The sequence below is a fragment of the Coenobita brevimanus genome, chromosome 113 (genome assembly GCF_032717465.1).
Source record: "Coenobita brevimanus isolate Jiangsu-jjx chromosome 113, ASM3271746v2, whole genome shotgun sequence".
NCBI classification, from domain to species: domain Eukaryota; kingdom Metazoa; phylum Arthropoda; class Malacostraca; order Decapoda; family Coenobitidae; genus Coenobita; species Coenobita brevimanus.
In genome coordinates, this window is record NC_137066.1 from 15187623 (window position 1) to 15200374 (window position 12752).

Sequence of the window (12752 nt, forward strand, 5' to 3'; positions counted from 1 at the left end):
CAAAGTAGTAGCCTAATTGCAAAGAGATGTAGTTGAAAATCCTCGTTTTACTTATATATATATATATATATATATATATATATATATATATATATATATATATATATATATATTTTGCCAGACGCCTTAATCCCATAAGGGGTGGCCACAAACCAATCGCCTCCATGTCACTCTGTCCCCCGCCATTTCACTGCCCTGGTCTCAGCTCACCCCCCCCCCTCTCATATACGTTTCTACTCCATTCCTCCATCTCATCCTTGGCCTCCCCCTCCCTCTTCCCCCCTCTACTTCACTCACATATACTCTCCTTGTCAGTTTCTCATTCTCCATCCTCTCCACATGGCCAAACCACCTGAATGTGTTTCTCCTAACGCTTCCTATCACATCCACATCCACACCACAAGATTTCATCACTTCCTCATTTGTCAGTCTATCTCTCCATGTGACTCCACATGCTTCTCTCAAATAACTCATTTCCACTGCTCTCACTCTTGACTTCTGTCCCTCCAACAAGGTCCAAGCTTCACTTCCATACGTTAGAGTTGGTATCACAATACTGTCGTGTAGTAGCTATTTCTTATCACTGCATTCAAGAAACCAGCAAACTTTCTTCCCTGCTGCACCATTTCAAACACTTAATCCTCTAAACTTCCATCCTTACTCATCACACTACCGAAGTACTTAAATGCACTTACATTCTCCACTTCTTCCCCATCCAATCTCACTGTACATTCACTGACTTCACTTTTCTCGAAGACCATAACATTACTTTTCCCTATATTCACCTTTAGATTCCGTTTCTTACACACTCTCCCAAACTCATCCACCAAGCCTTGGATTTCCCCTTCGTCTTCACTGAACAACACAGTATCATCTCCAAACAACAATACAGGGAGTTTCCGAACACTGCCCTCTCTTACTAGGGCCACTCCAACATCCACTGCCCTACCTTATATCTCTTTTATAAGCCCATCCATATACAGACTGAACAACCATGGAGACATGACACATCCTTGTTTCAATCCAACCTTCAGATAGAAAAATTTACGCAGTTCACCATCCACACGCACTGCAGCCTTAGCATCCTCATACATACTCCTCACACCATTCAACAACTTCCCATGTACTCCATATATTCTTAATACTTTCCATATTCCTTGTTTATCCACCCTGTCATATGCTTTCTTCAGATCCATGAAGGCTGCATACAACTTGTTTTCCTTCTCTAGAAACTTTTCCAATAAAGATTTAAGAATGATTATCTGATCTACACAACCTCTTTCCTTCCTAAAACCTCCCTGTTCTTCTCCAACTCATTCCTTTGTTATTTCCCTGTCAATAAGTATCCTACCATATACTATTCCTAGTACACTAAGAAGGCAAATGCCCCTATGAATACCACACACTTCTTTTTCCCCCTTTCCTTTGTACAGGGGAACAATTATACCTGACTTCCAAATCTCCGGGACTCTACCCTCCTCCCAGGCCAATCTGCACATCTTCCACATCCTTCTGTTACTACCTCTCCTCCATTCCTCAGCATTTCACCACACACTCCATCAATTCCTGGGGCTTTCCTCATTTAAAGTGTCTTCATTGCTTCCACAACTTCCATCCTACTGATTTCTTCCTCTCTCTCACATCCCTCCTCCCAGCCATTCCCCAGCCACTTTGCATTACTTTCATTCTCTATGTTCAACAATTCATTAAAGAGCTCTCTCCATTTGCTCATATATATATATATATATATATATATATATATATATATATATATATATATATATATATGAGCCTCTGTGGTACAGTGGTAGAGTGTGCGTTTCGTACACGGGTGAACCAGGGTTCGCGCCCCGCCAGGGTAATAAACTTTGTGAGTGTTCACCCGGCCACGTACTGCATTGGCGGACACAAGGGGTGCTGTGGTTGACCCAGTGTCGCTTACTATAAAGTATGCTTGCACCCAATCGGCTTGCGCGGGTCGATTACACTTGGTTCACAGACTACACACACATCCAAAGCCACTACAATTACACTTACAAGCACTTCTCACCCTACATACAATCTCTACTAGACAGCCTAAGCCACTTGGTAAAGATACATTGGCTGTATCGTCCCGACTTCGGTCGGGATAGGCCGGTCCTGCAGTGGATACTCAAACGGCTGATGATGATATATATATATATATATATACCTTATATAGACCGTGAGCTGCTAGGTGCCGTCAAGAGTTTTTTATGATGGTAGTGAGACATGTGTAAAGGGGAAATGGGCATCTAAGTGATTGGTTTACGATCAATATGGGAGTGCGATAAGGTTGTGTCATGTCTCTATAGTTGTTCAGTGTTACAATATACTGTATACAGTATACTATGCCGTTACGCGAGTGACAGCGACTGCTCTTGCGCGGCACCTCGCCCTGAGGCTGTTGATTAAACAATAACGTCTCAAACGAACTCCGAACATACCGTGCGGTATAGCGAATGGGCAGACCAAAGTTACCAGTTAGTGAGTATGACATATTTTATTGTAATTTGGTATTTCTTTTGGTCTGGATTATGCATAATTTTACTAACTCAGCAAAATTTTTTAAAAGGTCATGTTTTGTCTCATGAAACAGTGATTTTCTGAAGGCGGGACATTTAAGATGATTTGCTCAAAAAGCGGAATATTTTAGACACCATTTAAAGAACGTGATAGACGTAAAAAAGCGGTATTGTCTTGCCTAAAAGAGGGACTCTGGTCACCTTGTCAATATATATGTAGATGGGGTGACGGGAGAAGTAAAACACGAGTAATGGAGAGAGGGATGGCGTTGGTAATGAATGGTGGTGGAGGGAGTATCTCAAATTTGTTGTATGCTGGCGATGCAGTGCTGCTTGCAAATACCACACAAGAGCTTGGCAGACTAGTGCAGAGTTTTGTAGATGTCTGTGAGCGTCGTGCTTTGAGAGTAAATGTAGAAAAAGGTAAAGTGATGGTTACTGAGAGAGAAGGTGATGTTACAGTGAATGGAGAGAGACTGGAATTGGTAAGAGAGTTCAAATACCTTGATACAGTGATAGAAGAGGAGTGAAAAGTAGAGTGACACAAGGATGGAAAGTAGTTGGTGCTATAAAGGCCCTGATAAAAAAAAAAAAAAAAGAGGCTTGAGTGTCGCAGCCTCGCGAGGCTTACATAAAGGAGTGTTAGTGCCAACTTTGACATATGGACATGAGACTGTGGTGCGGCATGAGAATGAGAAGTCAAGAGTGAGAGCAGTAGAGATGGGACTGCTGAGGAATGGATGTGAAGTACAGAGAGTGGATAGAATACGGAATAATGTGATTCGTGAAAGATGCGGAGTGAGGAAGGCTATGAACACCAGAATCGAAGAGAGTGTACTGAGATGGTATGGTCATGTGGAGAGAATGGATGACAGTAGAGTGGGGCAAATGGTATATCTGAGAGAATTTGAAGGAGGGAGGAGGCGAGGTAGGCCAAGAAGAAGGTAGAGGGATATGGTGGATGAGTGTGCGAAGTAGAGGGGTATGGATGTTGGTGAGGCTAAGGGACTGACAAGAGACTGGGCTGACTGGATGAATTTTGTGTTGAGAAGCGCATAACCAGGGATTTGGCACCCCTTTTTAACGTGGCAGCGTTCAGAATGATGTTATCAGATAGGTATATATGAAGGTATAGATCGTGGTTAAAATTTTTTTAGCCTATCTGATGGAGCCAGGATTCCTTGGGCTTAAATGATGAATGAATGGGAGCGTGGTCCATTGAATTGGGCAGACTTAGGCTCTCTGGACGTTGCTACTCCTCACCCTGCCCAAGGGTGGGAAAGGAGGTCCGGATGATGATATATATATATATATATATATATATATATATATATATATATATATATATATATATATATATATATATATATATATATTTAGACACACACACACACACACACACACACACACACACACACACACACACACACACACACACACGAGGTGCTACCCAAAACTTCCAGTAATTTGAACAGTGGGAGCCAACCGTTTGCAGTTTTGCCTTTTGTCGCAAGGAGGAGTCAGCAGCACCCCTTGTGTGTCAGTGTGGCCCCGCCCATGTCTGTGAGAAGACGTGTTGTTGAGCTGCGCTTACTATTGTAACATGGTGCATAGGTGGTTTGGCGGTTTTGCAGTGTCGGAACAATGGCACAGCAGTGTCAAGTCAGTGTTGATCGTTTTCTTTGATATACAAGGGATTGTTCACAAGGAATTCATCCAACCCGGTCAATCCGTCAGCGGAAAGTTTACTGTGAAGTTTTGCAGCGTCTGAGGGAGAACATCTGCTGCAAACGTCCAGAACAGTGGAAGAACAAGGACTGAGTCCTGCATCATGACAAGGCCCCCCCCCCCACATCAATTGTCCGGCAATTCTACTAACACTGCAGGCATTCCCCACCCACCCTATTCGTATGACCTTACGCGCTGCGACTTATTCCTGTTTCCCAAGCTGAAATTACAACTGAAAGGGCGTCGATTGGACTCGATTGAGAAGATCCAGACAGAATCGCAGGAGGTGCTCAAGACCATCACCCCTGAAGCCTTCCAGGGATGCATGGACTCATGGAAAAAAAAATGCTGGGACCACTGCATACATGCCCAAGGGGACTACTTCTAAGACGACAGTGAGAACAAGGAGGTAAGGCTACTTATTTTCCTACAATATTCAAATTACTGGAACTATTGGGCAGCACCTGGTGTGTGTATATATATATATATATATATATATATATATATATATATATATATATATATATATATATATATATATATATATATATATATATATATATATATATTATCATCATCATCAGCCGTTTGAGTATCCACTACAGGACCGGCCTATCCCGACCGAAGTCGGGACGATACAGCCAATGTATCTCTCCCAAGTGGCTTAGGCTGTCTGGTAGAGATTGTATGTAGGGTGAGAAGTGCTTGTATGTGTAATTGTAGTGTTGGAGTGACTTTGGATGTGTGTGTAGTCTGTGAACCAAGTGTAATCGGCCCTCACAAGCCAACTGGGTACAAGCATACTTTACAGTAAGCGACACTGGTTCAACCACAGCACCCCTTGTGTCCACCAATGAAGTACGTGGCCGGGTGAACACTCCCAAAGTTTATTACCCTGGCGGGGCGCGAACCCTGGTCCATCCGTGTACAAAACGCACACTCTACCACAGAGGCTCCATATATATATATATATATATATATATATATATATATATATATATATATATATATATATATATATGAGTGAATATGAGTGAATGTATATTCTTATGCCCACCTTCGATTTTTTTTTTTCACATCCATCCCCGACTCTGCTAGTTCTTTCAGCTACACTGGTGAATTCTGGTAAATACTGGAATCTCTTGAGGCGGTCCAGACTCTAATGAGTTTACCTTTCTGGAAGTGGCAGGATTTTATGTCAAGAAATCCTAGCTCTTTTCTCTCCATTTTATTTGCCACCTTGTTCTCCTACCCTCTTCCCAACTCCAGACAACACTACATCTTTACCTGTCCTTCCCCTTCCCTCTCCATTTACCCCTATTCCACCTCCATTCCCTCTCTCCCCCTATATTCCCTTTTCGTTTATCTCATCCACAGCCCTTTCTTGCAGCTTCTTCTCACTTCTCCTTCCGCCTTCCCAGTGCACTTCATCTTCCCCCAACTTCCTCTCTCCGTACCGCACTCCTCCACACATACGTCCTCCAGTCCACCTCATCATTTTAACTCCAGTTATCACGCCCCTCTGTTTTCCTCGCCAGTTATCTTAACATTTCACTCTTAACTATATCTACTTCTCCCCCCTTTTTTTCCCCATTTATCCTTCCCCATCTTCATTTCTGTTCCATCTGAACCTTCCCTACCTTAGCTTCCTTTCCTCCTTTCATCCTCATGTATCTCCCACAAAATCCCCTAAGCCCAGTACTCCCCATGCCTCTACCCACTCCCAGCCTTAACTACAGCATTTCTATTTCTATTCCCGGTAGTCAGCTCTGAGCACAATAGAGAACATGATTGCAAGGAACACCCAGCCACGTCGCTGTCCTCCATACTTCAGAATTTCTCGCCCTCTTTCGCTACCCAGTATTTTTTTCTGTACTGTAGATTTTTTTTTTTCATTATCAGAGCACTTGTCTTATTCATATTGTATATTCTTTCATTAGGGTATTTTTTTTCATCATTCAGAGAACTTTCCCCTTTTAGAGTACTTCCCTATTCATTTTTTTCTCTTCATGGATTTTTTTCCACTGTACCTGTAGGGTCCACTATCTTCCTTCAGAGCACTTTTTTGCCATACAGAGTTATTTTCCTGTTCACAGCACTTTTCCCTCATTTATGGTACTTTTTCGTATTCAGATTACTTTTCCCCATTCTTAGCAAATTCCACATTTAGAGTACTTTTCTTAGTTCACGGTACTTTTCCCTGTAGCCTACAGTGTATTTTACCCCTATGCATACTCCTTTTTTCTTTCTTTTATTGCGAGAACACTGTATGGTGCGTATCTATTTCTCTATCTGTCTATCTGTATACATAGATAGATAGAGTTACATTGGTGAACGATAGTCTCACAGTGAGTGCTATTGCTTATCGCGTTTTTTTTCCGCAGGCGAATATTTCTGAATGAACTGTTTACTTCATATGTTGCATAAAGTTCTTTCTTCACATGTTACTGATTAAATTACTGGCCATATACAACTATGAATAGTTTAAGGGGAATAATTTCATATCTTTTGTTCACGACATCAAAATGTAAGAGAGATAGATGTGAAGATAATATTTTGACTGAGTGTATTTTTCACTATTTACGATATGTTGTCCCCAGTCATAGTAGTTTGTTCTGAGTCAGAGCACTGACTGCCCTGCAGAGTATTTTTCTCCTTCAGAGTACATTTCTTCTCATCTTACATTTTTTTCTTTCCAAATCAAAACACTATTTTCCCGTTCAGAGTACTTTCCTCCTTGCGGAAGATTCTCCTTTTAAATATTTTTCACCTCACTGCATTTTTCTCCTCTTCGAGTACTTTTTCCCCCTTCAAAGTACCCTTCCTCCTTCACAGTGTTTTCCCCTCTTTTATAACACTTTTCCCTCTCAGAATTCTTTTTCCCCACTTCCTCATCAGAATACTTCTTGTCATTTTTCCTCATGTCCAACTCGCAAGTGGAAGAACCTGAGCCAGATTCTCGGGCTAGTCAAACTGTTGAACGGAGTTTGTTTCCCCGTTGTCCATGTTCACCCAGTAGTACAATTGGGGACTTGGACATAACACTGAGCGTTTGGGACATATTCAGCGAGAAGACTGGGTTCATGAAAAATTATTCGTTTGCCCTTATGACATAACTGTGGTCGATACGCATCAATCTGTGCCGCCTTCTCACTCGTTTAACACCCACATCGATGTACACTCTCACACCACTTTTATCCAAATCTATAATTAAAGAGTCAAACGGTACTCTCAGTCATGGACACATGCTGTCAGTTTTGGAACATTCTACTTCAGTCTGTCCCTCCCACCGCCCAAGACACCCAGGCTTTTGAACACAGTATGCTCAGGTATCTGGAAATTAGTGCATCCTGATTTTGGATTCCTTATTACTAAACGTACTTTAAAAGGGACAAGTTTCCGGAACTCACCGCCATCTTTTCTTGAATAGGTGATAAAAAAAAATGTCCTCAGAGTCAGAAGAGCGAATCAGTCCAGCACAGGTTGTGCTTCAAATAACAAAAGGATGACCAAATGCTAAGCTGCACATTTTTCTTGACTTCGTGCCGTATTCTTTTTGACCTGGAAGATTTATAAACACCTTTTTTCAGTGATAATTTATCCATTACACTTCGATATTCATTTCTGCGTTCATGATTCGAGCTGTGTTGGTACACACAGACACACAGACACAGACACACACACACACACACACAAACACACACACACACACACACACACACACACACACACACACACACACACATATATATATATATATATATATATATATATATATATATATATATATATATATATATATATATATATATATGAATGATTTTTATCAGTCATTTACAGACTCTTCACTAAAGTCCTTACGAACAGAATAACAACAATTTGGAAGAAAACCAACCTCGTGAACAGGCAGGATGCCGAAGCGGATACTCGACTACTGATCATGTACAGTACACACAATGAGTCAGCTGAGAAAACTACGGAATATAATAAACCACTGTGCTTAGGTTTTGTTGATTACGAAAAGGCTTTTGACTCAGTGGAGCACATAGCAATTATAAATTCATTGCGAGAACAAGGAGTGACTGAGAACATTGTAAAACTGCTCGAAAACATATATAAAGAGGGAACTGCTACGGTTAAGTTACATAAGGACTCAGAAAAAAAAAATAAGATTGAGAAGGGCATGGGTCAGGGAGACACAATTTCACAAACATTATTTACAGGAACCTAGACTGGGAGAACAATGGAGTGAACATAGATGGAGAAAAGCCAAATCATTTAAGTTTTGCAGATGACATTGTCCTAATCTCAGAAACAGCAGAGACATTGCAAGAAATGTTAAATGACCTGGACAGAGATAGTCTCAAAGTAGGGCTAAAGATGAACTGGAGTAAAACTAAATGTTTTATCCACAAACATCAAAGAGCTCCATCAGCATAAACGAAGAAATTCTTGAAGAAGTCGAGGAGTACAATTACTGTCCTTGGGACAAATACTGAAATTAACGAAAGATAATCTTAGCGAAATAAAAAGACGCATTACAATTGGATGGAAAGCTTTGGAAAACATAGAGACATTATGAAAAGTAGCTTGCCAGTTTGTTTGAAACGAAAAGTGTAGAACGAATGTATTAATTCCAGCTATGACGAATGGTTGTGAGACCTGGAAACTGACAAAATCGATGGAATATAAATTAATCCGGTCTCAGAGAGCAATGAAAATGCAATGTTGGGAATATCTTTAAGAGACAGGAAAAGATCAACGTGGGTTGAGAGAGCAGACTAAAGTCAAAAATATTATAGAAGTTATAGAAGAACAGAAATGGAGGTGGGCAGGCCGTGTAGCAAGAATAAGGGATAACCGATGGAGAAAGAGGCTGGCTGACTGGACACAAGAGATTGTAAGCTTAGCAGAAAAGGGCCAGACAGGAGGTGGAGAGATGAGATAGAGAAATTTGGAGGGAAAACGTGGCAAAGATTGGCTCAGTCAAGGAATTCGTGGATAAGGTTGGGGGAGGCTTTTGTTCAGCAGTGGATTTGTAATGGCTGCTGCTTCTGGTCTCTCTCTCTCTCTCTCTCTCTCTCTCTCTCTCTCTCTTTCTGTATATATATATATATATATATATATATATATATATATATATATATATATATATATATAGAGAGAGAGAGAGAGAGAGAGAGAGAGAGAGAGAGAGAGAGAGAGAGAGAGAGAATAAAATTCTAAATTTCCCTTTAGTTGAGAACAAATACATCAGAAATTCATGGTAAATTACTGACAAAAAAGCAGTAAAGAACACATTCTTTAATCAGAACGGTTATTTGTTTGATTCACAATGCTAATTCCAAGGGTATCATTTGCATAGTTCCCGCCAATAATTCCTTTACACTGCCAACAAACAGAAACCAGTGGAATGTTGCAAAGCTAAAACATGATATTCGAGTGAGTTGGAAGGCTTCATATCTTGTAGTTTTATATACAGATGAGGTCAATTATCCTTTTGCACTCTCCCGAAACGTGTGGGAACCTAATGGGATCATGCTTATCTAAACAGGAATAGGCTATTCAAGTCGTTTTGGAGGGACGTGAATCACGTTTCATTAGTTCCGAACCACAGTCGTGTTAACACATAACTGACTATGGGTATACTTTGAGTTTTTTAATGTTCCCCTTTTCAAGACTGATCTCTCTCTCTCTCTCTCTCTCTCTCTCTCTCTCTCTCTCTCTCTCTCTCTCTCTCTCTCTCTCTCTCTCTCTCTCTCTCTCTCTCTCTCTCTCTCTCTCTCTCTCTCAATCATCCTCAGTTACATGGCAACCAAAACAGATACAGAATAGAAGACCATTGCAACAATATATAATCGTAACAATTGTTGTATATGTTTTCCTTCCTCTCCCCAGTCACTTGCAGTACAATGGAATAACTTCGCTTCCTGCAGGAGTCTTCTCCAACCTCACACACCTGGGACGAGTGTAAGTATTATACAGATGTGGTGGGTATATATGTATGCATGTATGTAAGACTGGGTTTGTCTCTGAATGTATGCAAGTATGTGTAATCGGTTGTAGAAGTACCTCCCTATCACCCTGCTTGCCACGAGTCATTTCCTCTGTCATCACTGTATGATCAAGAGTTGTTTTGTATGATATGCGTTGCTAATACTTGCGCTATATGTCCAGAGATAAGACTAACTTGCCGCAGGTGGGATGACCATGTTACAAAAAACAAACAATTTTTGTGCATGATTCGAGCTGGGAGTAGGATTTAAGGATATTTACAGTGATGTTGCCAGCGAATGATACGTAAAACATTAATGACTATTCTCTGCACTAGAGATGAAATAACAAAATACTGATTACGACGTCATTCGTGCACAACGAAAACATAAATGCATTGCATGATTTGGTATCGTACGGCCTTGTCTTTCTAAGCCCCTGCACTCACTCTTCATTTCAGCAGTCACGCTTTGCCATCATCCATGTTTGTCATTAATGATGAAAACTGTATATTTATAGGTACATGTAGGGTACGGAAACTTTTCAAATTAAAGGTGTTCAATGAGCTTTGCTTTACCTTGTTGACTATATGCTCGGTTATTCGTAAACACATTCAGTATCAGAAATTAGACTTCACTGTGGCGGTGAAGAGACAGTACTCGTTAACATTTAACATTTAAATTACATAGCATGAGTAGCTAATATCTATATCTTTATGGCCAGACGCCATAATCCCGTAAGGGGTGGACGTGTGACTTTGAATTACCAGTTTTACTGGGAGGAACAATAACCCTTCGCCAACCCATTTGTTGACATCTAGGGAAAACGTATGGTTTCGTTATATGGTTACCATCCACCGTTATGAAAGGTTTCCTGGCTCACATTAAACCATTACCTTGTCAATTAAAGCTACCTGAAAGGGAGAGAAGAGTAATAAGAAGTGACAAGAAAGATAGTAGAAAGAGGGAGAGAGGAGGGCAGACACGGAAAAAAGAATTACCGGTATAATGGTGAAAGAAAAAGTAGGCAGCACTACATCTAGTGAGTGACCGATGGTCGCCACTACCTACCACCTAATATAACTGCTTTAAATTCCCTCCCTATTCACTCTTGGTCTGTCTCTCCCCTCTCTTACAATCTGCTTCCATCATTCCTTCCTTGCATTCCTCCTCCTCCATCACACCCCCTCCCGTCGCCCCCCTTCTCTTACCGCATCCCTACCACTTAGTTACAGTTTCATTCCATTCCCACTACTTTATTTCATCGTCTTCCCTACGAGTGGTTTTTCTGAACATGAATGCCATTGTCATACCAGAAATTAAGGACATCACTGCAGTGGTTGCTTATTACAATAATAATATCCAAATATTATATAGTCAGCACTATCGTACAGATAGTGCAAGTAAGATGGAGGAATAAAAGAAGGGAAAGACGAGAGGAAGGAGTAGTTGCAAGGGGAGTGGAAAGGTTACAAGAGGATGAGAAAAAGGCAGAGTATAAGAAAGAAGTGGAGGAACGATTGGGCAAATATGAATTGGAGCAGATGGGAGACGTGGAAGGTGTGTGTAAGATATTTACAGAAGAAATATGTGCAGCATGTGATGTGGTGTGTGGAAGGAAGAGAAGGCGGAGGGGGGTGCAAGGAACAGCGTGGTGGACTGAAGAGGTGAAACAGGCTGTGGCACAAAAGAAGAAAGCATACAATGAATGGATGAGAAATAGGGACGTGGAAGAAGTTGAGAGGCGGAAGAGAGAGTTATATGTGGAAAGAAAGAGGTGAAAAGATTAGTAAGAGAGAGTAAGAAGAGAGTGGATGAGGAATTTGGAAGGAATTTGAGTGTAAAGTGGAGGGACTGTAAGAAAATGTTCTGGAGAGAAGTGAAGAGAGTAAGACAGGGTGGAAGTGAAGTTGGCAGGGGAGTGAAAGATAAAAATGGTAGATTACTAGTGGAGAAGGGAGAAAAAGTGAACAGATGGAGAGAACACTTTAAGAAATTGTTGAACGTAGAGGATGGAAGTAATGCGAGTATAAGTGGCTGGGGAATGGCTGGGAGAAGGAGGGAGGTGAGAAGACAGGAAGAAATCAGTAGGATAGAAGTTGTGGAAGCAATGAAGAAAGTTAAATCGGGGAAAGCCCCAGGAATTGATGGAGTGTGTGGTGAAATCCTGAAGCATGGGGGAGAGATAGTAGTAGAATGGATGTGGAAGATGTGCAGATTGGCCTGGGAGGAAGGTAGAGTCCCGGAGGATTGGAAGTCAGGTATAATTATTCCCTTGTACAAAGGAAAAGGGGAAAAAGAAGTGTGTGGTAATCATAGGGGCATTTGTCTTCTTAGTATACTAGGAAAAGTGTATGGTAGGATACTTATAGACAGAGTTAGAGAAAGTACAGAGAAATTAGTTGGAGAAGAACAGGGAGGCTTTAGGAAGGGAAGAGGTTGTGTAGATCAGATATTCATTCTTAGATCTTTAGTAGAAAAGTTTCTA

The 12752-nt window shown here is 41.0% G+C and overlaps 1 protein-coding gene across 1 annotated transcript in view; it reads left to right on the forward strand.

The window, feature by feature from the left end:
* LOC145418266 (uncharacterized) overlaps nucleotides 1–12752 on the forward strand; it is a 481506-nt gene that overhangs the window by 268740 nt on the left and 200014 nt on the right. Inside the window, exon 7 of the mRNA XM_080286710.1 lies at nucleotides 10170–10241. Within this exon, the coding sequence (XP_080142836.1) occupies nucleotides 10170–10241 (72 nt within the window). The remainder of the gene's footprint in view (nucleotides 1–10169; nucleotides 10242–12752) is intronic.